Raw genomic sequence first — 27,909 nt, 5'->3', positions numbered from 1 at the left:
AACAACAACGACGACTGGTATAGTTACCACCATTGGCAGAAATTAGGAAACGGAGTGCCAGGCCATCACCGCAAACATGCTCATGAGGAAATACCCACGTAGACAGTGGACGTAATGGACCGGGAGTGCGGACGCGAAGTCACGGCAGGAGGCGGGACCGTCAGATCCATGACCACTGGAGTTCCCTGGTGGCCAAGCAGTCAAGGATCTGGCATTGTCACTGCTGTGGCTTGGGTCGCTGCTCTGGTGAGGGTTCAAATCCTGGCTCAGGAAGATCCTCATACTAAGGGTGTGGCCTCAACCTCTGCCCCCCAAGAAGCCCCTGATCTGCGGCTACTGAGTGGCCAGTGCTGGTTCTGGGGTTCAGAGACCCGGGGCACAACCTAGCAGTTCACTACCACTGACTGCGCGCCTGCTAGGTGCCAGGCCCTTCTGGGCTCTGGTACTTGGGTAGCTCCAGGCTCATCAAAGCGCAGTTTGGTGATGAAGAAGCTGCTCCGATTTTGACTCCCCCCCCCAAATTCTATTGTAGAGAAATTAGTGAAGCAAGTGAAAAGCTGTGGGATCTGTTGAAAATAGCTCCAGAGTGTCAAGGGCTGTGAGCTGGACCAAAGAGCACAATTTCCCACAGGGCCGACTTGGGGCTGTGGCGGCTCAAATCCCAGCACGGGCACAGGGAGCTGCTGCCAGGGACATCCCTCCACGGCACAGCTGGAAGGCAGGTGGCCAGCAAGGGGCAGAGCTGGGCCTGGCCTTCACCTGGGACTTGACGAAGAGCTTTCTGGGGGGAAACGCAGGACACTTTTCTTGACGAGTTTATGCTGAACATCACGACCGATGTCATGCGGTTAGATTGTCCACCTCCCCACCTGGCAGTTTGCTTCTGGGGGGGAGGGAGGGGCCTGACCAGGGGCTTATGGTTAAGCCAGGAGGCTGCAAGGCAGAAGCTGGACTTTGCGACGCAGAAGAAAGACAAGGCAGGGCTGCGGAGAACAGGTGTCGTGTCTTCTCCCCACGGGGAGAAGCAGCCTGGCTGGGGCAGGGCAGTTCCACACGCGACTGTGCCTTGGAGACAGAGGGCAACCAGCAGCACGGAGGGCAGGCGTGACAGCGGAGATCAAGAAAGCCTTCGCCTGGAGCGAAGGGGGCGTCTCGGGGAGGGGCGGGGACGAGGGGCGGTGACCGGAGGGGCTGCTCTGGGGGGAGGGCTGTGCGCAGAGGCTGCCTCTCCCCCCCCTTGCAGCAGAGGCAAGGGACAGTTAGGCGCTCCCAGGTGCATCTCAACTGCCACAGCATCTCTCAGCCTTGGAGTCTCTCATGTGTACAGCATGCACTTCCTTTACAAAAAAAAATCAGAAACAGCATCTTGAGAGTCAACCAGCTTCTTTCCACCTGGCCCTGCTCGCTCCCGTTCCTGGGGACGGCCTCCCAAGAAGGAAGACCCCTTGCAGTCTCTGAAGAAGTGGCCAGCCCTGGGTGACAACGGGGTGTGGACACAGTAGGAGCTACTTGGTAAAGAGTCAACTCAGGAGGATATAAAAAGGTTCTCTGGGCCCGAAATCCCACACACTGGTTTATGCTGCTTCATTTCTAGACGTCCTTGGTAAAATCTAGAGTGCACGAGAGACAGGACATTAGTGCGGATGTAAGAGCAAGTCCTCGGGTGGGATGTCACTGCAGAACACTTGGCCCAGGGACCCGGGCCCTGCCCTGGGCGGGGTGGGCTTTGGGATGGGCAGAGAGCAAGGAACGGGCACGAGGTGGATGGACTCTCAGAACCCCGGTGGCGCCATTCTGTGCCTTCGTTTCTCCTATCCCACATGTGAGGACAGGATCGGTCTGGTTCATCTTCGCCTCCTCACCAGCGCCTGGTGGATGTTGGCTGCCAAGCGGTACCTGGCTATCAGGGAGCCCTGGAGCGAGGCTGGCTGCTTTGACAGTCTGGGTTTTCCACTGACATTTCAGTTTCATAGATGTTGTTTATCCCATTTTAATAGTGAACAAACTGAGGTACAGTGATTTCATCAACTTTTTTTTTTGTCTTTTTTTTAGGGCCACACCCACAGCACATGGAGGTTCCCAGGCTAGGGGCCTAATTGGAGCTGGAGCTGCCGGCCTACGCCAGAGCCACAGCGACTACACCACAGCTCACGGCAATGCTGGGTCCTTAACCCACTGAGCGAGGCCAGGGATAGAACCCACAACCTCATGGCTCCTAATCAGGTTCATTTCTGCTGCACCACAAGAGGAACTCTTTAATATGTCTATTTTTTTTTTCTTTTGTCTTTTGAGGGCCACACCCACGGCATATGGAGGTTCCCAGGCTAGGGGTCAAATTGGAGCTACAGCTGCTGGCCTACACCACAGCCACAGCAACGCCAGATCCAAGCCACATCTGTGACCTACACCACAGCTCACAGCAATGCTGGGTCCTTAACCCACTGAGCGAGGCCAGGGATTGAACCCGCAACCTCATGGTTCCTAGTCGGATTCCTTTTCGCTGCACCACAATGAGAACTCCAATACGGCTATTTAAAAAAAAAAACTACTTCAGCCATTTTTAAGTGTACAATTTGGTAGCATTAAATATATTCAGTGTTGCCCAAGTCTCACCACTATCCCTTTGCAGGAGTTTTTCATCATCCCCAACAGAAGCTGTGTCCACTGAGCAGCGACTCCTCTTGGCCCACACTTCACCATGAACGTCTGGGTTAGACGTGATCTCCGCCCAGAAACGCCTGTAGATCTGCCTATACAGCTGCTATTCTAGGAACTTCAAATGGGTGGAGCCACACGTTGTATCTGGCTCATTTCACTTGGGATTTTTCAAGGCGCATCCGTATTGCCGCCAGCATCAGCCTTTCATTCCCTCTGGTAGTTGAATAATAACACCCTCTTGCATGCAAATAGCACACTTCTTTCACCCGTTCACCCGCAGATGTCATTTGTTGTTGCCACCTTTTGGCTACCGTGAATACTGCTATTACTGTGGTACAAACATTTGCTTGAGTCCCCGCTTTGTTTGCTGTTGCACTTTTTATCTTAGGGTTTTTAGATTTCCAGAAAACTCGCAAAGATAGTGCAGAGTTCCTTACATGCCCTGCCTGCTTCCTCCATTATTAACACGTTATATCACCAGAAAGTATTTGTCACAACTAAGAAGTTGATACTAATAACCAAACCCTAGCTGTTCAGACCCAACCACTTTCCCGATGACTGTCCTCCGTTCCCGGGTCCTTCACAGGCTCCCACATTGCTCTTGGGAGAGGGGGCTGTTTTTAATTTGATTTTAAACTCAACATCCACTATAAGCATCTAGTTTGATGTTTTTACGCTCGTTCATCTGCACAACAACCCGCAGAACAAGCAGGACCTTTCCGGCTCCCGTCAGCCGCCCCACAGGCCATGATGCTGCTGACCTTTCCCGCCTTTCCTAGGTTTTGGCTGCTGGTGACACTCACACCTGTGGGCTTGTGTGCATCTGGAGTCCGGCTTCTTCCTCTCTTTCCGCGCGAGATGTCGGTGCCCGGCGTGCGCGCACACGTGCATCGGCATCTTGTCCTGTTCTGCGGCCGGGCTGGCCTCTGCTGCCTCCTCCTCTCTTTCTGTGTCTTTTGAGGAGCGGTTCTTGGTTTTGGTCAAGTCCTGGGTATCTTTTTCCAGCTAGTGCCTCACCTCCCCAAGGTCATGGTGCTTCCTGGTTTTTTTCCTTCTGCCAGATGTATTGTTGGGCCTTGCAGGGAGGGCTGGCTTAGCAATCACTAGGTTTGGGACAAGAGGAACGAGTGCTAAGGTCACATTGGAAAAGTGACATCAATTGTATGAGGGTCGAGGTCTTGGGGGTATCTTTCCATGGCTTCTTTGTGATTTCTTATCTCTGGATATGTACCGTTTTGGTAGATTCCAGTCTTTCGTATTGGTGGTTATTCAGCAGTTAGCTGTGATTTTGCTGTTCTCGTGGGAGGAGGTGAGCTCAAGTCTTCTACTCCACTAGCTTGTCCTTCTTCTTTTTTTTTTTTTAACTTCCGAGGTATACGGAGGTTCCCAGACTAGGGGTCCAGTCGGAGCTGTAGCCACTGACCTACACCACAGCCACAGCAACGCGGGATCCGAGCCTCGTCTGCAACCTACACCATAGCTCCGGCAACGCTGGATCCTTAACCCACTGAGCAAGGCCAGGGAACAAACCCGCATCCTCGCAGATACTAGTCAGGTTTATTACTGCTGAGCCACAAAGGGAACTCCCTCTTCCTCTGTTTTGAATATATATCTGGAAGGAGAATTGCCAGATCATATGGCAAGTCTATGTTTATATGTTTAGCTTTTCTGAGCAACTGGCAAAACTTTTCCACAGCGGCTGCACCACTTACATCGCGGGCAGCAAGGACGAGGGTTGCAATTTTCCCATTTCCTGACCAACACTCATCAGTGTGTGCGTGTCTGGACAGCTAGCCCAGTAGGTGTGAAGAGGCACCTCACTGTATGTAGTTCAGGTTTTACTTGTAGAAGCAGCTAATAGAAACGGTCACACTTGTCCGTCTTCGATAGGTGTAGGTATTTTTAGCCTTGGTCCTGGGGGCCTTTTTTTTGGACCCACTTCTAAATATACACCAGAGAGTCTCAACCAGGGGTGATTTTCATTCTCGGTCCTCCCTACTTTTAGCAACTGGAGACATTCTGGGTCGTCACAAGTGAAGGAGGGGGTGCTCCTGGTCTTTAGTGGGTAGAGCTCCGGGGTGCTGCTAAGCAGCCTACAATGTACAGGACAGCCACCTGCAACAACTTGACCCCCAATGTCAACAGAGTCAAGGTAGGAAACCCCAGATGATCAGCATCCTGTCGTGTTTCATGCACCCTTATGAAGTGCCTGTAAACTCTGTTGGGAATAAAGCAGAATATAAAATGAACTCCTGCTTCTGAACTACATATTGACATTGTGATAAAGATGTAGAAGGCATAACTTTCTTTTACCTCTGTATGTATATTCAAACGATATATTTAAATATATGTATTGAATTAGTTGCTAATTTAATAACCTAAAACACAATGTGAGAAGAAAATATTGCCATTAACTATTATCAAAAAAATTAGCATGCTTCTGAAGGAAATAACAAATCTAGATATTTGGCTGAATTATTAATATATTAAGTCGAAAAATTCGTACCAGGCTCTCTGTTTGGCACTAATCACACACGCTGGATCAGGCGGGTATGGGCCCTATGCGGCTGGAGCACGAGCCTCACTCATGAAGATCTGCTGATGGGACACAGGTTTTTGGTTTTTTTTAAACATCTATTCCCTTTTAAGTTGAATAGTTTAAGAAAAGAGAAATACTTATAAAATGGAAAACTTTAATTGTTTAAAGCAAAGGCACAAGTAAAACATTTCAGGTTATCATACAATGTTACAATAAGAAATTCCAAGGGTAAAACGAAATACATTATAATGTTGCATCTCTGTAGTATATCTAATGCATTATTCTCTCAGTTCTTTGGAGTGAAAAGAAGGGATCAACAGATCAATGGACGTGATGCCAAAACTTGGACTATAAATAGCATTCGCTCCATTTTTAACCAGAAAGTTTAGTTTCAGTAGAATGAATTAAATTAAAAGTAATTAATTAAAAAACTTACTGTTTTGTTAATGACAGAGCAGCAATAACTTTCAGGCTAAAGCTCGTTGCTTTAACTAAGTAAATCACTGGTTTCATGAACGGTTAGCTGTCCACATCTGGTACGCACACAATCATCAAGCGATCAAAACACAATTCATACCCTTATTTTACTTCATATCTGAAAATTATAGGGTAGGATGTAAAAGCTGAAGATGAATGAGGACCCACACATTTCTTATCACGTCAGGAAAAAAACACTAAAGAAGCTCTAGACCTCGTTTTCCATCAAAGGCACTATCTGGAGAGAAACAAGCCGCGTTGTCCAGAGCTAAGAAAAAGGGTTTTTCCTCCTAAAATGGCCAGCCTGTTAGGTGGGACTTACTCAATCAGTCATCAAACACGGAGTGCCCAGTACCGATCAATAAAAAAGGGTAGGAGTTGGATAAAGTTACTTCTCTTTTTTACCATGAATTTTTTAAAAGGCTGTCGAAATATTTTCTTGATCTATAAGGTCTGTTTCATCACCTCAATACAACTTCCATTTTACTCGGATGGGCTGTCGTCTCTACTGGCAATGACACCAGGAAGCAGCTATCTCAAAGGAGGGCGTCCTCCTACTACCTCCTAGAGGCTGGGAAGATTTTAAACGCTTCGACCGAGGCGCTAAATCCAAGATCTGGAAGGAGACGATTGTTGTTTCAGGTTGTTCGTTATCCAAATTAGAGTCTCAACAGGTTAAGGCTTACTTACCACGATTCTTTTAACAACTAATTCCTAACCAGAAACAGTGCACAGGAAATTCTCTAAAAATACCTTTCAGAGTTTAGAACTGAAACATGGTTCTAGAAAGGTGTTCTGACTTCTAAAGTCAAACTCTTAAACAACACTGACTCACTGAGGCGTACCCTAAAGGTGGATGACGCATGCTTTAAAGAACAGTGCTGGGGTTCTGGAATTCTTTCCTTTCTTCCTCCCTTTCCAAAGGCACAGATATGCTTCCAGATTTATCTATGGCTTCAAAGACTTCGTAATCTAAAATACCTGGCACACTCTCCATTTGAATAGCTCTAAGCATAAGATCCACCAGGGAATTTTACGTCTCCAAACCATTAGCTCAACAGCAAAACCAAATGGTTCAATTTCCTACTTGAGACAAGATGAAGAGGTAATCTACATTTTAAAGTATTTCAACTAAGGTCAGGAGGAGTTCCCACTGTGGCTCAGTGGCTTAATGACCACAACATCCCTGTGGCGTTGCTGGTTCGTGCCCCAGCCTGGCACGGGGGTTAAGGATCTGCGGTTGCTGCAGCGGTGGCATAGACAGCAGATGCAGCTTGGTTTCAATCCCTGGCCCAGGAACTTCCATACCCTTGGGTGTGCCTTGAAAAAGGAAAAAAAAATAAAATAAAAAAGTTAAGGCCAGCAAACTCTTTCTTTAAAGGGACAGACAGTTGTAGTTTAAGCTACACCACTTGCTATCATAGTCCAAAGCAGCTACGGCAACACCGCCAATGAGTAAGCACAGGTAACTTCCAATAAAACTTTATCAACACTGAAATTTCAAAGTCATGAGATTTTCATGTGACACAAAAATATCATTCTTTTGATTTTTTCCTCAACGAATTACAAATGTAAAAACCACTCTTAGCTTGTGAATCATACACAAAGTGGTTGTTGGCTGGACCAGGCTTATGGGCTCATTCTGATTTCTGGAGGTGAAGGGTCAAGCGTAATGACGTGGTTCTGAACCCTCTCCTTTCCCTCGGGCATCGACAGCCATAGGGTGACAGCAGTGGGTGCCAAGAGAAGCCCAGAGGCCCCAGTCAGTTGTAGGAGCAGTATCTATACTTACAAGCTGCGTAACACTTATGAGTGTTGATACTCACATGTCTATAAATACACATCTACACAATATCTTCAAGAAACATTTAAATCAAATTTATTTTGATTTGCTATTCCACTATCAGAAAAGCAGGGAAGTGAGAAATTCATTAGCTGAGCCTTTTTCAAATGTTCTGTTGATCTGGATTAAAATCTTGGCTCTGCTATATACGAACTTGTGACCACAGGTAAATTACCCAACCACTAGAATTTAGCCTGGGATGATGGACAGGGTAGGCATGTTTTCAATCTTGTTTCTCAAGCAAAAAGCGACCAAGGCCTCGCTGGGAAAGCCTTGCCTACAATGTACTATAAGGCTTAACTCCTGGTCTTCTTTATTTTATTTTTTGCTTTTCAGGGCTGCACCTGTGGCATATGGAAGTCCCAGACAGGGGTCAAATCGGAGCTGTACCTGCCAGCCTACGCCACAGCCACAGCAACGCCAGATCCTTAACCCACTGAGCGAGGCCAGGGATCAAACCCACATCCTCATGGATACGCATCAGGTGTTTAATCTGCTGAGCAACAACAGGAACTCCAACTCCTGGTTTTAGACAGAAAACTACTGTCTCTTCTACGCCATTTTGTCCTGTAGTTTTTTCTGCATGCAACACATCGTACAGAATTGTACCTTTGTATTTACTGACTTCCACCTTGCTCTTATTCTTGAAGGTTATTTATTTTTTTCCATAGGCTGCTGATGAAAACGAGAATAGAAAGCATCCAGTCAACACATTTTTGCAGTCTTTCCATAGTGTAAGTATAGTTTGGCTAGTTCCTCCAATTTATCAACAATAGACATTCAGTTTTCTAGGGAAAAAAAAAAAGTCTAGATGGTAAGGAACTGGTAGGAAAGGATTCTTATGGCTTTGCTTTATCTATAGATTAGTAACTAGAGAATCTGAAGAGAAAGTTCATAGATTATTTGCACATATAACTGCTGTGTATCATGGACCTCAGTCCTTGGCTTAAATTATATTAAGTAGACTATTAGCACTAAGTAATGTGTGCTATAACCTCTCTAATCATGAGAAATTTATTAGTTACATACACATGAAGTAAAAGATTTCACCAATAGTGTTTTTGAACAAGCATGAGTTACGAATCTGCTAGTGTTGAATGCTAAGCAAAATACTAAAGTTATTAAAAATATTAGTGTTTGTTTTTATTTTCCTTTTTCTTTGACTCTATTATTTACAGAAGTCCTGTTAGAATGCTGAAGGCAGTCATTTTGCAAATGTACATTCTCCATATAAAATGTTCCATGTGGGGTGACTGATGCAGATTTATAAATATGTACAAAAACCCAAGATATTTGTAGTTCACTTACTACTCTGACTGGTAGGCCACACCTATAAGCATCATATGCACATAAAAATTTTGAAATTAAGATAAAACTTAAAATTCTCAAAACAGATAACCATTAATTTGTTTATAAAATTATATGAAAAAAAAGGCTTTGTGTTTGGGAATTTTCAATGGGCCACTCATAAAGTGGTAATTTTAATTGGGAAAAAAAATATTCCGCAAACACACAAAAAACACCCCAAGATAAACCAGATATTGGTCTTGGTCAATTGTGTGTAGACAGCTGCCCTGAAAACAAACTGATAAACATAAATATACAATTTGTTCACGGAGCATAAAATATTGCACAAGAACAGTTTTGTCTCAAGAAAATAACAATTTCCCATAGTTCTGAACTTCAAAATGGTTTCCACATATAGATATAATTGCATTTTCTAAGCAAGAAACATTAATATTCGGTAATACTGTTAGAACCTTATTTTTCCCATTCACCATATTCTAGTCTACTTTATGGCAATGGTAAGTCAGTGGTGAAGATTTGGCAAAGATAAAAAGGCAGATAAGATTGTAAAATATATATATATATATATATATACACACACACACACACACATACATACACATACACATATGAAACAGATATGTTCCAAAAACCCTTAGTCATGTGACAACTGATCCCTTAAAAAACTCCACAGTCCAGGTCACAGTGATGGTCAGACAGTGGTTGAGTACGACTCTCTTTTCGGCGGCCGCTCCTTCTGAGCCGCTTGGCTGCTCCCTCTGGGCTTCAGAGCACAGTCTTCGGCTTCGCTTTCACTGCCATCGGCCACGGCGGGGTCCAAAGACATCAGGCCAGATTTTCTGTGCAAAGGAAAACCCACGCCACTCTCCTGTAAGGAATTATCTATGAACTCTTCATCAGAGGAGTGGAATGATTCGTCATCTCCCATTAAATGGTTGATGATGTGGATTCCGTCAAAAGGGGGTTGGCTGGAGAAGCCCCTCTGGCCTTTTAGGCACCTGAGCTGTCAAAACAAAATCCAAGTTGATATACTCAATTGGCGGAAATATACACACTCCAAGAAAACAGACATTCCACGTTTAAGGAAGACGGTACCTTGACCTTCTCCCAGTTAGAGATATAATATTAACTACCAGTGTTTCAGTAACTCCCATGCGTTATACAGTGGGCACATAACTTGTTATTTTAACTGAATCATCACAACCGTCCTATGCGGTTGATTTTATTGCCTTCATTTTAAAGATGAGGAAACAAACTAAGGTAGTATGGCTTGCTGAGGACACACAGCCAAGAGCAAGGTTTGGATTCGAACCAAACCTTTGTTATACTAGAGGTAACATTATGAAGCCCTGTACCTATCACTTAATTTCAACATCAACCCCCTCCTGGGCCATATCTCTGTCCCTGGATGATTCTGAGGTAAATCTCAGCCCTCCTGGCAGTGCACGTGCAGACATTTCGGCCTGTGTCTCGGATGCTGTGGGCTTAGGTCAGTAGCCTGAACCATCACACGCACTGTCTTTGCGTGTCTCCATAATTTTGTGAATGACGAGACTGGTCTACGAATCTTTGCATCTGCCAGGGTCTCCACGGGTGCTGCCATCCTGAGGACTATCACAGCACTGCCACTCAGTGAGGGCAGGAGCGCTCCTTCCACTCTCGGCGGGTCCTTTTGCACAGGGACGCGCCAGCAGGGGGTAACGCGTTTGCCTTCTCCCCGTTTTTCCCAGGCAGGGGTGACTTCTCTCCCCAGGGAAGGGGAGAGGGGACAGCAACGGCACCCACGGCCGGCTCCTTTCCCTCTCTTTCCATCTTTGGGAACCAGGCTCTGATTCTCTATCCCTGGAGTTTTCCAGGGCCAGACTCTCTGGTGGGAAGGGATGTGGGAATCAAACGCTACCTATTTTTGGGTGGGCAAGTCTGAAAATTGTAGAGTTCAGTATTGAAAAACCCACTGTTGTCACACATCAAAATCACACTCCCCCAAACTAGTTTTATCAGGATCAAGGGTGATTTCTTTTCATCATCTGCCACTTCTTTGCCAAAGTTCTCTCGAGTTCCCAAACCCACTACCATGGAAACTACCACGTCCACTACCATGTAATTTAGATATCAGTCCCCTTCTCAAGAGTTTATGTTTAAATATAAAATTTAGGAGTTCCTGGTGGCTGAGCAGGTTAGGGATCCAGCCTTGTCACTGCTGCAATATAGGTTCGATCCCCTGCCTGAACTTCAGCATGCCAGGGGTGTGGTCAAAAAACTATAGATATATGTAGTTTAATTCTGATATTAACACTAGTTTAATTTTTCTCACACACCATGAATTTCCTCCTACAATAAAGCAGAAGAGTTAAAATACCCGAAACAATAAAAACAATTAATTACCCAAGTCTGCCTTGACTATCAAGAATTTGCTAAATTACACCCCATATCTCTTGCCCTTAGCATTACCAGCAACAGGCAATTTTGTTTCTCAGGGGCAAATTCCTGATCACTAGCAATCTTTCAAATCTTGAGATAAAGGCAATGTGAAATATTCAGGAAATGTTACATACACTTTCAAAACTAACGGTTCTGAGAGCAGAGACATTACAGCTTTGCCATAACACCTCCTAGCCTTCCCGACAGAATTCCAGGAAGAAGTGCAGAAATGCTAGTCCTTTCCCGTTGGGAGGGGACAATGGGAAACAAGAGGGCTGCTGGGACTCAAGACAATGACGTCTGCCACAGGTGAACCTTCAACCCCAAGGAGATCCCTGCGCCTGAGGCTTAGAGCCCACCATCGCGAGGCGCAGTGTCATTTCAGTAACACCTTCCTCCCTGGCAGAGCAGACGGTGTATCAGGGTGGCGTTGAATCTTCAGGGAAGGGTACCGAGCCCTGCAGAGACCTCCCCACTGCGTTACTACAACGGCCACCTTCTGATGCAACATCCTATCACCACATTGCAACACAGGATTCACAGCTCCAAGGGTACAATGAAGTCAGTTAATCTCTTCCTTTCTCTTTCCCCCAGACCCTTTTGAAGAAATAATACAGAACACGTGTCTTCCTTCTTCCTGGCTATAAAGGAGGAGGATGGCAGAGGAGCCACAACTTCCCAATTGTTTGGAAAGCTGTAGCTTCCCTTTGCTCTAACAGCATTTACGGCCATTAAAACACTGTAGCCTCATATCAGATGTAATAATTGACCTCAAATATTATATGAAACGAACTACAGGTTGAAAGGTCATCTCTTCAAGGTCAAAGGAGATGCAATTCACGCTTGTTTATTTGAGAACTGCTAATACAGAACAGCAAAGGCTGTAGACAATTTTTTTTTGGTGAATAGACGAAATATGTGAAGGTCAGGACTGCGTGGTAAGACTGACGCCGCCGCTGGGGACCCCTGAGATCTAGGCGTGCGCATGCAGTTCTGATAGGGACGAGGCCTGTGCAGGCTCTGACTGCAGACATCTGGGCAAGGAATTCCAGGGCACTCAGCACCCAGTGCGGTCTTAAGGGATTAGACTTTGGGTGTGGATGTCCTCTGGGACTCATCCTGTGAAGAGGAGTCTGGCTGGGAGAAGACCAGAGCCAGGCCCTCTAAAGGGCAAAGTCTCGACTGCCTGCCTCTAAGAGCTGTATTGCTTGCCCTTAGTACTAGGTTGCTTCTTAGGAACTAGTTTTATTTAAACAACAACAAAAAGCAGACAAGGAACCTTTTCAATGCTCCCCCCCCCCCCGAAAAAACCTTTCAGGGACATTATTAGCGGCAAAGCAGAGTAGCACATATCAAAATATGGCCCACTGATCATCAGCATCAGGATAAGCAAGAATGCCCATTAAAATGCAGAGTCACTTCCCAGGTTTAAGGAACCAAAGTGTGGAGAGTGAAACCCCAGAATCGACGTTTCTTATAAGCATCTCAGATTTTGACATACTCAGCTGAGAGTCACTGTGGAAGATTCTCTGTTCACACTGAACAGGGCTCACTCTGAAAGGGGCTGATTTACCTGCAATGGAACCATCAATTATTCAGGACAAAGGTGCTTCTGAACTATGCACGTGCACCTGCGTCTCTGAGGAACATGCAGACGGACACCGCCTTCACAGCACAAGCAGGCTGTTCTGGGCCAGGTCTACTCTCTGGTGGTTGAAGCAAGGAGCAGGCGAACTCAATGCCTTTTCCTGAAACTTTCTCCTGGGGTAAGGATAGGGTCTAGGAATGTGTGTGTTCAAAAAAGGTGGGCAATTCGGCTGTAAATCCTAAGGTGAGGACCGCTCTCTAGGTAATGTTTTTGTCTTTTTGGGTCAATCGCGGGATCAAGAATCAGATAGAAACTACAGACTCTTGTCTTGACAAGTACACATGTATACTTAAGCGGGCCCTTCTGAGGCCCGCAGTTCTTCTAATTTTAGGTGAAAGACTCCAGGAATATCTTCATGATACTAACAGCAATGACAAGACTTTAATTGTGAAATGTCAGTAATACACTCATATCATGGAAAAGAAAACAAAAAGCAGGGAGTTCCCGTCGTGGCGGGGTGGTTAACGAATCCGACTAGGAACCATGAGGTTGCGGGTTCGGTCCCTGCCCTTGCTCAGTGGGTTAAGGATCCGGCGTTGCCGTGAGCTGTGGTGTAGGTTGCAGATGCGGCTGGGATCCCGCGTTGCTGTGGCTCTGGCGTAGGCTGGCAGTTACAGCTCCGATTCGACCCCTAGCCTGGGAGCCTCCATATGCCGCGGGAGCGGCCCAAGAAATGGCAAAAAGACAAAAAAAAAAAAAAAAAAGCATTACTTGTCCAGGTGACATCGGACATAGGTTTTAAGTCACTGAATGTACCCTGAAGGACTTCTGAGATTCATCAAGGAAACTGAGGCACCAGGCCTTTCTGAGATTGTACGTAAGGGGAAAGCTCCCTAGGGAATCTTTCAATTCCCCAAAGAAGGGTCTCAGCTAGACCGTCCTGCAATGACTGTCACGGTCAATGGATCCTTCCCAAGCATTCAGAACTTCCTGCCAGAGTTTTAAAATTCTTCAGACTCAAAGTCTGAGCAGAGTCAAATATTACCCAACATTTGCAGAAAGCATCTAAGAGAAACCAGAAAAAAAGGCAACTAGAAGATAACAGACTATCTGGGGAGAAGAAAATTTAGAAAAAAAAAAAATCATCGACTCTTTCTGAAGACACTGCAGCCAGGCAAAGAAAAAAAAAAAAAAGTGATATTCTAAATAGGGATCTTAGGCATAAACTTCTCTGACCTGAAAGACAGAGCTCTGAGCTTGAAAAAGCCTGTTACGTGTCCAGGACAATGCATAAAAGCAAACCTATTCCACGGAACATGACAATGGAAGTTCAGGACACTGGGGACAAAGAAAAGACAAAATATCCAGCTCAAAACAAAAACATGTTTTACAGAAAAGATTAAGAATCAGAATGGTATCAAACAATACAGCAGTACCTTCAAAATTCTGAGAAAAACATTTCTAACCTTTTTTCTCCCCCTGATTTTTAGGGCCACACCCAAGGCGTATGGAGATTCTCAGGTTAGGGGTCAAATAGGAGCTGCAGCTGCTGGCCTACACCACAGCCACAGCAACGCAGGATCTGACCCACATCTTCAACGTATACCACAGCTCAAGGCAACACCAGATCCTTAACCCACTGAGCAAGGTCAGGGATCAAACCTGCGTCCTCATGGATCCTAGTCAGGTTTGTAACCTGCTGTACCACAAGAACTCACTCCAACCTAAAAAATTATACTTAAAAATTTTCTATGTCCATATAAACTATCAATTACATGTGAGGTTAAAATATGAGTTAAAAGCGTTACGAACTTAGAAAAAAAAAAAAGCTATTTTGTGAAAATCACAAGAAGTAGAACCAGATAAATACTTTTTATAGTTTATCTCCCATCTCCCCTTGCCTTCCGAAAGATAGGCAATATGCCCCACGAAAATGAAGTACACTAAAAACTTTCTTTTTTCGCGTAGTAAAAACGAAGCCCAATACCAAAGTAAGGCAAAGAGAATTCTTAGGACGACATAAAAAGCTCTCAAGATGGTAGCTGTGCAGGAGGCCTCCCGGCAGCCAGACCTCTCTGAAGTAGACGAACAGGCCATAGGAAAGAGTTCTTCAAGAAGGTGAAAGTAACAGTACACCTAAATTGTTTGAACAGAAGAGATTTATATTGGAGGACAGTGACACATAAGAGGACACAACAAGAAAATGAAAAAACTGTCTCAATCATTTGAACAAGTGCCTGCAGGTAAAATAATCATAAGATACTGATTCTATACAACTGAAAGCTATGTGGCAATACAAAAGAATCGAGTACTGATATAAGCCAAATATAAAACACAAGATAGTGCATGATTCCTTCTATATTAAATGTCTAGGATAGACACGCCTACAGAGACAGAAAGTAATTAACGTCTGCCTAGGGCTCAGGGCGAGGGGAGGAGAAAGAGAATGGCTGAAAATGGACACGAGTTTCTTCTGTGGGATGATGGAGATGTTTCAAAATTAGATTGTAGCTATGGTCACACAACTCTGTAAATATACTAAAAGACATATTTAAAATGAAGAACTTTATGGTATGTAAATTATAGCTCAATACATCTTTAAAATATATCCATTTATGATAAAAATCCCCAGAAAGTAGGCATAGAGGGAACATAACAAAGGCTATATATGACAAACACAGAGCTAACACAGTTCCCAACAGGGAAAAGCTGAGTGCATTTCCACTAAGATCAGGAACAAGACAAGGAGGTCCATTCTCATGATTTTTATTCAACATAGTTTTGGAAGTCTTAGCCACAGCAATCAGAGAAGAAGAAGAAATAAAAATAATCAAATTGGAAAAGAAGAAGTAAAACTACCACTGTTTGCAGATGACATGATACCACACATAGAAAATCCCAAAGATGCTACGAGAAAACTACGAGAGCTCATCGACGACTCCGTAAAGCTGCAGGACACCCAACTGATCACAGGAGTCTCCTGCATTCCTACACACTAACCATGAAAGATTAGAAAAAGAAGTTAAGTCATTTACTGTCACATAAAAGAGAATAAAATACCTAGGAATAAACCTACCTAAAGAGACAAAAGACCTGTAATCTGAAAACTGTAAGACAGTGACGAAAGAAATGGAAGATGACTCACACAGATGGAAAGACACATTATGCTCTCGGACTGCAAGACTCAGTGCTGTGAAAATGACCACACTACCCAAGGCCATCTACAGATTCCGTGCAATCTCTGTTAAATCACCAGTGGCATTTTTCACAGGACTAGAACAAAAAATTTTAAATTTGTGTGGAAACACAAAAGACTCTGAATAGCCAAAACAATCTTGAGAAAGAAAAATGGAGTGGAGGAATCAGGCTCCCTGACTTTAGACTATACCACACGGCAATCAAAACAGTATGGTATTGGCACAAAAACAGAAATACAGATCAGTGGAACAGGAAAGAAAGCCTAGAAATAAACCCATGTGCCTATGGCTAACTAATCTACGATAAAGAGGGCAAGAACATACAATGGAGAAAAGGCAGCCTCTTCAATAAGTGGTACTGGGAAAACGGACAGCTACACACAAAGGAACGGAATTAGAACATTCTCAAACACCATACACAGAGATCAACTCAAAATGGATTAGAGATCTAAACATAAGGCTGGATACTATAAAACTCTTAGAGGAAAACAGAGGTAGAACTCTCTTTGACATAAATCACAGTAATATCTTTTTGGATCCACCTCTCAGAGTAATGAAAATAAAAAAACAAAAATAAACAAATGGGACCTAATTACCTTAAAAGCTTTTGCACAGCAAAAAAAAAAAAAAAAAAAAAAAAAAAAAAAAGAAAATCCACAGAATGAGAGAAAATCTCTGCAAATGAAGCCACCAACAAGGGATTAATCTCCAAAGTATACAAACATCTCATATAGCTTTATATTTTTAAAAAACCAATCAAAAGATGGGCAGAAGAACTAAACAGACATTTCTCCAAAGACAGATAGCCAAAAGCACATGAAAAGATGCTCAATATCATGAATTATTACTAGAGAATGCCAATCAAAACTACAATGTGGTGTCTAGTTTTATCATGCACGTATTACTACCTAAGTAACGTATCAATTAAGGCAATTTAGAAAATAAAGCAATTCCTCAATCTACAATCTTGAGATAATGCCATTCAAATTTTGTTATATCTTATGTATGACTAAGTCATTTTGCTGCACAGCAGAAATTCGTGCAGCACTATAAATCAACTATACTTTAATTAAAAAAAATTTTTTTCTTTTCTAGGGCCGCACCCACGGCATATGGAGGTTCCCAGGCTAGGGGTCTAATCGGAGCTGTAGCCACCAGCCTACACCAGAGCCACAGCAACACGGGATCTGAGCCACGTCTGTGACCTACGCCACAGTTCACGGCAATGCCGAATCCTTAACCCACTGAGCAAGGCCAGGGGTCGAACCCACAACCTCATGGTTCCTAATTGGATTCGTTAACCACTGCGCCAAGATGGGAACTCCTCAAGATGATTTATGTAACCTTATGTGCTTTCCAAAAATAGACTGGCCACTATACATATTGTTTTATAACCTGGTTTTTCACTTAACGACACATCACACACACCTCTCAATGTCATAATCTTTTAATGGCTATATAGCATCATATTTAGGAATCTATCGTGAACTGCTTAACTGACCCTCCTGCTGGGAAATTGAGGCCTCCACTGCTTCCCTGTATAAACAGTACTGTCGTGAACACCTTTGAAGGCAATAGCTCTGCAGAGTTGTCTGAATATTTAAGACACGGAGCTAGAGATGCAGAATGCGGTGCAGTTGCAACATTCTTAAGGACCTTGATTTCTAGGTTTAAGCCTCCCTCCAGAAAGGCGATGACTTTACATCCTCAAACACTGCCTGAAAAGTTTGGTTTTCTCTACAACCTCGCACCATTTTTTTTTTCTTTCAGTTTTTGCCAACTGGATAAATAAAAAGATTAGAACTCTTCAATACAGATATTTATTAAAATATAGACAATAATTTAGTGAGCTCCTATGCTGTCAAGACCTAGCTACAACAACCATCAAATTAGGGCCATTTTCCTTTTATTTTTCTTTCGGTCTTGCCCACGGTGTGTGGAAGTTCCTGGGCCAGGGATCGAACCCATGCCACAGCAGCAACTCAAGCCACTGCAGTAATAAAGCCAGATCCTTGATGCTTCACAAGAGGACTCCCAGGGCCACTTTCATTTCAATATAACATCCTGCACCTTTGACCTTGGACTATTTGGAAACAAATAAAAAAGCATTTTTAAATAACTTTGGGGAGTTCCTGTCGTGGCTCAGTGGTTAATGAATCTGACTAGGAACCATGAGGATGCAGGTTCGATCCCTGGCCTCGCTCAGTGGGTTAAGGATCTGGCGTTGCCTTGAGCCGTGGCGTAGGTCACAGACGTGGCTCGGATCTGTCATTGCTGTGGCTGTGGTGTAGGCCAGCAGCTACAGCTCCGATTAGACCCCTAGCCTGGGAACCTCCATATGCTGTGGGTGTGGCCCTAGAAAAGACAAAAAAATAAATAACTTTGGCCTGTTGAACTAGATCTTTTTAGAAAAATATAATACATAACCTAGTGCTGTTTTTCAAATTATTTTATCTTTAAACATGAGTATGTAGCGTGAGTAAAAACAGGCTTGTTTATTTTCCCTTCTAACAAATACCTTCTGTTTGCTGCAACATTTAAGAGTAACTCATTTTAAGTATTAATTAGGTTTGCCATTTTCCAAAGAACCTTAGCTCAAAAAGAGCCACACTACCTGGGAGATGATTTCACTGGCTCTTCGACTCAGCGGCTCTGGAGTCTGCACTTCTGTGAGAATGTTGGTGATATTAAGAGCACCCTCTGACCTCCTACTTCTCTAGATCAGTAATTAATAATAAATTATTATACATAACACCTTGGATTATTACTTTAAAAACATCATTTTTATATTTTTATATGGGCCCTACTCTCAAACATCTGGAATCTGATTTTTATTTATTTTTTGGGCCACACCCATGGCATATGGACGTTCCTGGGCTAGGGATCAAATCTGAGCCCCAGTGGCAACTTGGGCCACAGCTGCAGCAAAGCCAGATTTAATCCACCATACCAGGCTGGGGGTCGAACCCGTGCCGCCACAGAGACAACGCCAGATTCTTAACCTGCTGTGCCACAGCAGGAACTCTTTTAAACAAGTGCACATGTTGATTCTGAAGAGGGTGATCCATGGATCACATTTGAGAAACACTGCTCCAAATAGATTCCTTTTAGGGATTTATTAGAATATGATCATGTTGAGAAAATCAGTAAGGGGAAAGAAGTTTGGACGTAAGGACTTCTTATCAATTTACCACTGCCATCGTCACACCGACCCACAGTCGTATTTTAAAAATACAATGGCCTAAATGTGGACACACAACCAACTAGGGAAAAAAACCAAATCAAAATGGAAAGAACCATGAGGCTAGTAAATATTTTAAGATATGACCTATTCTTTGAGGTTTACAGACACCTTCACCATGTAGTTTCAAGTCTGGGTTGCATGGGGTGAGCGTTTCAGGGATTCATCACTGAGGAATGCCACCCAATTTTAGACACCTTAACTTCTCAGTCCACATCCAAGTTAGACAACCTGTGTGTGCACAGGACAGAGTCAGAGCGCCTCGGGTGAAGCCAAAAACCAAACACCAAAAAAAACACACAAAAAAAACAAAACCCCAAAAACCCAAAAAACAGAATCAGAGCTTTCTTATCTCTTCCTATCAAACGTCAACCTTCAAGGTCAAATTTTATTCTGAGGATCAGCTTCATACCAGGTGACAGAACATACTTTTTTTTTTTTTTTGGCAAGCAAGCAGAGTCTTTATTACAGGACTGCTGCAAGGGGGTGAGACGAGCCCCCGACAGAACATATCTTTTAAGGGATAACATGCCTACCCTCAGCAGTGTGCTTCTAGCTTACAAGCCTTGATAGAGAAACTACTTCTGAGCACGGTCGTGTGAGAGCAGGACTGAGTGAAGTGCCTGTTGGGAGGGTTAGGTGTGGTGTGAGGAGGCATCCTGTCACAGTAAGATATGAGTCAATTCAGAATTGGTGATGACATTGCTACACTGATTAAATGCCTCTAATATGCCTTGATGTTTCTTGTTTAGATTAGTAATTTATTTATTTATTTATTTTAAATTTAAAAAATTTTTGCTTTTTAGGGCTGCATCCACAGCATATGGAGGTTCCCAGGCTAGGAGTCGAATCGGAGCTGCAGCTGCTGGCCTACACCACAGCCATAGCAATGTGTGCAACCTACACCACAGCTCACGGCAATGCTGGATCCTCAACCCACTGAGTGGGGCCAGGGATAGAACCCTCGTCCTCATGGTTGTTAGTAGGGTTCATTACCGCTGAGCCATGACGGGAACTCCTAGGAATTTATTTATTTTTAAAATTTTTGGCCGTGACTTCAGCATGAGGAAGTTCTTTGGTCAGGGACTGAACCTAAGCCACAGCAGCGACAACGCCAGATCCTTAATCTGCTGGGCCACCAGGAAACTCCTAGATTAATAACTTTAGGCTGATTTTTGCAATATGAAAGAAAAGGAATGTGCATCATACACCCAGTCATGTGAGTATGGCTGGGTCATTTTGCTGTATAGGAGAAACTGGCACAACACTGTAAATCAACTATACTTTAATAAAAAATAAAAATTTATCAAACAAACAAGTTCCCTGGTGGTCTAGCAGTTAAGGATTTGGCATGGTCACTAATGTGGCTCACGTTGGATCCCTGGCCCAGGAACTTCTGCATGCCATGGCAGGGGCAAAAAACAAAATTATGTTTGGAATTTCATATATTAAGAATAAATAGAGAAAAAAAGAATGACTAGGTACCACTACCAATAATTTAAAACACATTCCCCATGACTAGCTCATCAGGCACTGGTACTATTACCATCCGTCTACTGTCTTTTGGACCTAAACTATCTCACTAGAACAGAAGAGTTTTACGGTAACTACGCTCCAGTTTTGGGCAGGTGTTGAAGACCACCTCCAGGAAAAGTCAGGAGCTTTAAAGCACACACGCAAATGAAATACCCCTTTCTTAAGAGTGGAGCCCTTTCCGGATCTTTTGAGTAGGGTCCCGGCTTCTCTCCAGATGACTCAATCTGTGCCAATTATTCCTTCTGCTTAGGAAGTACCATGTGGTGTCACACATTTGAAAAGCCCCACTAAAGAGATGAAGCCTGTATTCCAAGTACGGAGGCCAGAGAGAGGTCTGATAATATTTAGCTGTTAAGCAGTTTAATGTTAGGCTGCTAGGAGTGCTGGGGTTGGGGAGTGACATGGAAGAATCTTATGGGTATATTTCTAAGTCAAAGAGGTCAGTTGGAAAAGGCTAGATATTGTATGATTCCCACTATATGCTATTTGGAAAAGGCAAAATGATGGAGACAGGAAGTAGGGCAGTGCTTTCCAGAGGCTCAGAGGGAGAGAAGAAAGGATGACAAGAGACAGGTCAGCAGGTGCAGCTGTGCTGTAGGAGGCCGTAGCGGCAGATACAAGTCATACATCTGCAAGAACCCACAGGGCGCACAACATGAAGAGCGCATCCTAATGGAAACACAGATTTTAGCACAAGATGTTAATAACAAGGGACAATCAGGGAAGGAGTTGAGGGGGCTTATCGCTGTACTTTCTGCTCAACTGTTCTGTAAACCTAAGACTGTTGCCCCCCAAAAAGACTATCAGTTAAAAAAGTCAGATGTTCTGTGGTAGTTTTCTATGCCCGCAATGCTATAAGGTCAAAACTGCTTGAGAAAAATTAGAGAGTATGTTTGTTTCAAGGTAATGTTTAGATAAAACATAGTTAACCCCTCAGATTTTAAGTGTACAGGTTGATACATTTTTACTTACGGATATTCCCATGTGACTACCACCCAGATCAAGATACAGAATGTTTCCAGCAGCCCGGGAGGCTCCCTCGTGTCCCTCCCTCTCCGAGTGATCACCTTACATTCCTCAAAGGTAGCCACTACTCTGACCTCAACCACCCTGGAGTGGCACTGCCTGTTCTCAGACTTAATATAAAGAAACATGGTGTGAACTCATTTACGTCTGGATCCTGATACTCAGCATTGTGTTTGTGAGGTTCTTCCACGTTGGCAGGTGTAGTTCACACTTTTTCAGTGCCACGTACTATTCCACTATGCGAATACATTGTAACTTAATTATCCTACTGTTAACGGCCATTTGGGTTGTCTCCAGCCCACTGCATATAAGGCTGCCAGGCACATTCTGAAACATGTTTTCCGGTGAAGGTAAGCACTCATTTCTCTGGTGTATATACCCAGGAGTGTATTTGCTGGGTCACTGTGTTAAGCTCTGGTAAACTCCCAAACCACTTCCCAAAGTGCTGTAACATTAACTCAATTTTCGCGAAAGAACGTCTGCCTTGCCTTCTGCTAGGTTGGTTATCAAAGCACATTAGTGGTCCCTTAACTGGTCATACTGATTAAATTTCATCCCAAGTTCTAATTAGAAAATAACGACATTGAATTTTTGGCTGTCTAATCACCTCAGTGAAGACATGGAAATGGTAACTCTTGCAGCTTTGGTGGAAAAAGTGCAAACTGGTAAAAGCACTTTGGAAAATGGCTTGGCAGCATTTACCAAGGTTGAACATCTACACACCCTACACCTAAAATAACCTAGATAACAGTTTGCTTGGAACAAACTATTTTCATTCTCGAAAGAGCCCTGGTTCGAACAATAAATAGTAACAGTCACCCAGCAATTCTATTCTTAAGTAGATAAACAACAGAAATAAGTATACTATACCAAAAACATTTATAACAGTTTATAGTTTGTGATTTTATTCATAAAAACCCCAAAAAGAAATGAGTAGAATGAATTATGGTATATTCATAGATTAGATACTAAATAGTAACAGAAAAGAATGAACACATTACTGCTACATGGAACAACATGGATAAGTCTCACTGCATTGAGCAAAAGAAGACAAAATAATTCATTCTGTATGATTTCCTTAAAGGTAAAAACTAGGCAGTACATGACAGGAGTGACAAGGGGACTTCTGAAATGCTGGTAAGGTTCTAGTTCTTGACCTAGGCGGAAGATTAAATGGGCATGTTCATTTTTGTGATAATTCATCAAGCTGAACACTTAGGATTTAAGGATTTCTCTGTATCTATCTTTTACTTCAATTAAAATGTCTATTCTTAAATAAAAGTCTGAGAAATAGTACCGATGGAAGAGTGCTAGAGAGACACAAAATTGCTATTCATTCTTCTGCTAGTATTTCTAAATTTTACCTTTAGCTCCAACCAGATGATCATTAAGTTATATACTTAGAGTCCACTATTTTAATCCATCATAAAATTGCTCTGATTTAGCCTAACACTTTCTGGTTCAGTGTGTTTTCCTGTCCCATATACGAATCCATAAAAGAAATGTATTTCAAAGTTAAGAAACAGAAAAAGAGTAACTGGTCTGGCTTTGTCTTACTAGACAACATGAACCTTCAATAGGCTGTGCTCCCTGCTTTGTGCTGGTACCTAATACGCAGCCTACTTTGACACCAAATGCATTTTTGTGTGCTAGTCATAATTCTGATTTTACCAGATTCTGCCTTAGGTCTAATTATTTTAACTATTAGACCGAACCATACGATACTGCCGTTTTTGTAAGGGAAAGTCAAGTATCAGCACTTTCATTTGGCTTAACTAACATAATATTTGGTTACTTTTATATGTACGCATGCAATCTGCCTCAAAATCTTCAGGGAACAAGGAAGAGCACAGATCTAAAAACAAACATTTCTCACCATCCATATTAGGTTTCTTGGTTTCAATCATTTGTTTAGTTGTATCCCCAAAAGAGGTGATCAATAAAACCTCTCAAATATGCTTCCGAATTGATCTGTAGCTTGACCTTGTAATGATAAAGTAGTTACAGTCACCAGAAAAAAACCCCAAATAATTCAGCCACAAAATACTAAACAAAAATACTAAAACTGCTTCCTTTATTTTTCAAAGTATTTCTTTTTTGTTTTCCAATGGTATTTTGATACTGATAGTTTAAAAATACGAGCTTTTTTACAAACCATTTTTATAACTTTTATACCATTTAAAATAAATCAACAGGCATAAATATTTTCACTAATACTTTAATATTGTAGTGATTCACACACACTCAACACACACACACACACTTATATGTATATTTGAGTTTTTATAGATATGTTTTTTCCAAATTATATGGTTTAACACTGGAATTAAATATTTATTTATTTATTTATTTGTCTTTTTAGAGCTGCACCTGTGGCATATGGAGGTTCCCAGGCTAGGGGTCTCATCGGAGCTGTAGCCACGGTCTACACCACAGCCACAGCAACGCCAGATCTGAGCCACGTCTGTGACCTACACCACAGCTCACGGCAATGTCGGATCCTTCACCCACTGAGCAAGGCCAGGGATCGAACCCGCATCCTCATGGTTCCTAGTCGGGTTTGTTTCTGCTGCACCACAACCGGAACTCTGATTTCTCAATCATTCTGTATCCTAGAACTTTAGTATTCTGACTTGACTGGAGTAGACACATAAGAAATGGTAACGAACTGCACTGAGAAGCCGGCAGGATTCTCGTAAAGCCTCTCGGGCACGGGTCATCTGCACCCTCCTTCTCCAAGGGACAGATGGAAGGGCTACTATACGCCACCCAGGTGATGTGCCGTTTCTTACCTGATGCGGACTGCTTCATCATGTTATGCATTAAGAGACAGAGCAAAAAAAAAAAAATGAAAAAACATGTAGAATTCATTGAAATAATACTTAAGACATTCTGATATACTCATTACAACTTAATAAGTTAACAAAATCTTAACCGCTTGACTATCATCAGAGAGATCAGACCTGAGGGTTTCTCTGCATCTAGTAAGCAATGCCACCCCAAGAAAGTATTTAGTAATTAGAAAAGGCAAATGGTAAGCTAAGTAAGCTACTCTACAACTTATAAACAATACAGCACGCAATGCAGCATAGTTAATAAAAAACAGGAAACTGTCATGTTCATAGTCTGATGAACGTAGGTTTTGACAGGAAACAGCAGCGTTTCTAACAGCTTAACAGTAAAAATTCAATCACGAAAGAAGAGTATTAAAAACGACCACAGTTATTTCACATAAAAATTACATTAAAAGTTTAGAGCAGGGAGACCTCACAGGGGTGATTATTCTAAAGCCCCAAAGAACGCCATAACCATTAAGGATACAAGAAATATTTTTCTAATTTCTCCTTAGTCTACTTCATTAGCCAAACAACTAAAGATTAAGACATAATTTTCTTTTGGAAAACAGAGAATGTGATAGCTATAGAGATATCCAGCTTTTATTTTTATTTTTTGCTTTTTAGGGCTGCATGTGCAGCATATGGAAGTTCCCAGACTAGGGGTCAAACTGGAGCTGGAGCTGCTGGCCAATAGCACAGCCACAGCAACTCAGGATTTGAGCCATGTCTGTGACCTACACCACAGCTCACGAAAATGCCGGATCCTTAACCCACTGAAGCAGCCAGGGATCGAACCTACATTCTCATGGATACTAGTCAGGTTCGTTAATGCTGAGCCACAGTGGGAACTCCCAAGATATGCAGCTTTTAAGTAAAGCTTCCTAATAAATAACGAGGAAACCTGGGCTAAGAGACCTTGATCATTTGGGTCAGTGATCATGTGGCCAGAAGACACAACACATTCTCTGTGTGTCTGCTTTCTTTCTGCACATTATAGAATAGCATTAACTTGAAAAAACTTAGGGCTGATTTTACAGTTGATTCTAAAAAGAAACATAGGTTATTCTTCCTCCATTTCAACATGTACAGAATTAATAATGAACTCTTGTATTTACATGATGTTTGACAGTTAAAAGTGCTTCCATGCATATTATTTCAAGTTACAAAATTGTCCCCGTGTATATGCTTGGAGGTTGAGTTGTGCAGGCAACTACCGCTTTCTGAGATTCAAAAGAGTAAGAAGAAGGACTGCATTGAGTATTTTGAAAGACAATCAATCCACAACAAAGTGGAAAAAAGTCATCCACACACCAAAAAAACCCCTAACCAAATGAACTTTGATCACTACTAGACAGGGTTTAAACCATTGAAGTGAGTCATGTGATAACAAGTGAACTGCAAAACAGTTGCAGTAAGTTTCCAAGACTGAGTCATATCAGATTAGAAAAGCTCCTATTTGTACACTTGGGTTTGTAGAATCAATCTTTGTAAAACACAGACTATGGCTTTCAGAGCTAAATGTAACATTTCTGTAAGTAATGTATAACATGTAGAAATCTGCATAACTATACATTATACCTTATAACAGCAGATGGACATAAAGTCCAATGACCTAGATTTATATGTCTAAGTTACAGAGGCTTACTCTTTTTCTCCCCAAATTTTAATCAGTAATTTTGTTGGATTCCTTACAAAATAATTTTAATAGTTTTCAAAATGTAAAATAAATGTAAATGGGAAATGTAAATGTAAAATAAATGCAAATTTATTCTCAATTTTCAACCTCTTTAAAAACTGAATTGTGCACATGACGAAGATTAAAACTAGCAATCAGCACACAAACCAAAAGATTTCCAGTGAATCAGAACCAGAAACCAATAAAAGCGATCAATTGGAGGTCATGACTTTTTGATCACTGCATGACACAGACAAGAGCCAAAATTTAGACCTATAGTAATTAAAAATCAGATGAAGTTTAAAAATTCAATAATGTAAAACAGACAATGCTGAAAATGTTTTTGTCTTTAAGTCATGTAAGTCATTTATAAAACAGATAAAACACTTAAATTTTTTAAAAAACAAATTGTATGTTAAATGTGTAAAATGCAATAGTTAAAACTCACATTGCCAGAAGTAAAGAAAATATGTACCCACTTCAATAAGTGAAAAAGGAAGAAAGTAAGGTTTGGAATTGAAGAAATATAAACTGTGCGTTTGATACCAGAGAAGGAGACGGGGGCAGAAATAAAAATCATTAACAAAGAACTCGTATACTACTCATTTTTTCTTCCATAAATGCACAAAGTGTCTTAAACACAGGCACAACAAGGAGGTAGTCGGGTGCACCCAGAGCCTTACATACAAATGCATTCATCACAGTTTGAGTCAGAAGGACAAAAACTGGAAGCAGTACTGATGTTTACTATGAGATGGTTAAAGGATGCACATCTAGACAAGGGCTGCTATACGGTTATAAAAATCACTGTTTTAAAGGCTCTTTAATGACATGGGAAAATGTTCTATATTGTATCTTAAGTGAAAAAAAATCAGGATACAAAACCAAATGTACATCATGATGCCACTTAACCAAAAGGAGTGTCTGTCTGTCTTTTGATCTAAGATAAACACTAAAATATTCACGGTTAAAAAAAAAAAAACCTCTTAGTCTTTCTATAGAGCATACTTAGATTTATCCAATATACTGGGGCAAACAAAATGAAACCGCCATTGCTCTTTTCCTGGCAGCTGACACATCTTGATAAAATCGAAACCTTAACATTATTTAGAAGGTACTCTAAAGTCAATGGTGCTGAGGTTAAGAATACATGAGGTTCTATGTAAATTTATGACCAATTACAGGAAATAAATCACTTCACACTTGTTTCACTCTGAACTTTTAAAGCTACATCAAAGTACCACATACATTTCATTTGATTTAACCTTTAACCGACACACTGAAAAAATTCAACCTTTAGCAAAACATCCTCATAAAACAAAGTATTTCTTTTCTATCTGGATTGAATCCTTAAGAAGAATTATTCTTCTCTAAAACTAAATCATAGATTTTATCAGTCCATCCAATCAACCAAATTTTAAATCATTTATCTAAAGTTTTGTACCTAGAATATGAAAGAATTCTTACAACTTAATTATAAAAAGACAACTTAGTTTGAAATGGGTAAAGGGTGTGAGTAGATACTTCTCTAAAGAAGACATAAATGGCTAATAAGCACAGGAA

The 27,909-nt window shown here is 42.1% G+C and overlaps 1 protein-coding gene across 12 annotated transcripts in view; it reads right to left on the bottom strand.

Annotated features, from left to right (window-relative positions):
- Positions 1-5,337: 5,337 nt before the first annotated feature.
- EVI5 (ecotropic viral integration site 5) overlaps positions 5,338-27,909 on the bottom strand; it is a 232,499-nt gene continuing 209,927 nt past the window's right edge. For all 12 annotated transcript variants that reach the window (XM_085024007.1, XM_021090208.2, XM_085024006.1 and 9 more), the window contains one exon: positions 5,338-9,828. In XM_085024007.1, coding sequence (XP_084880133.1) covers positions 9,517-9,828 — 312 coding nt within the window. In that variant the 3' untranslated portion in view covers positions 5,338-9,516. The remainder of the gene's footprint in view (positions 9,829-27,909) is intronic.

The sequence above is a fragment of the Sus scrofa genome, chromosome 4, assembly GCF_054392235.1.
Source record: "Sus scrofa isolate SSC_HxYL_T2T_F1_AM1 chromosome 4, Sscrofa_HxYL_maternal_Yorkshire_Landrace_v2.0, whole genome shotgun sequence".
In the NCBI taxonomy this organism is placed as follows: Eukaryota; Metazoa; Chordata; class Mammalia; order Artiodactyla; family Suidae; genus Sus; species Sus scrofa.
Note: the sequence above shows the minus strand (reverse complement) of the source record. Positions and strands in the feature narration are given on the sequence as shown.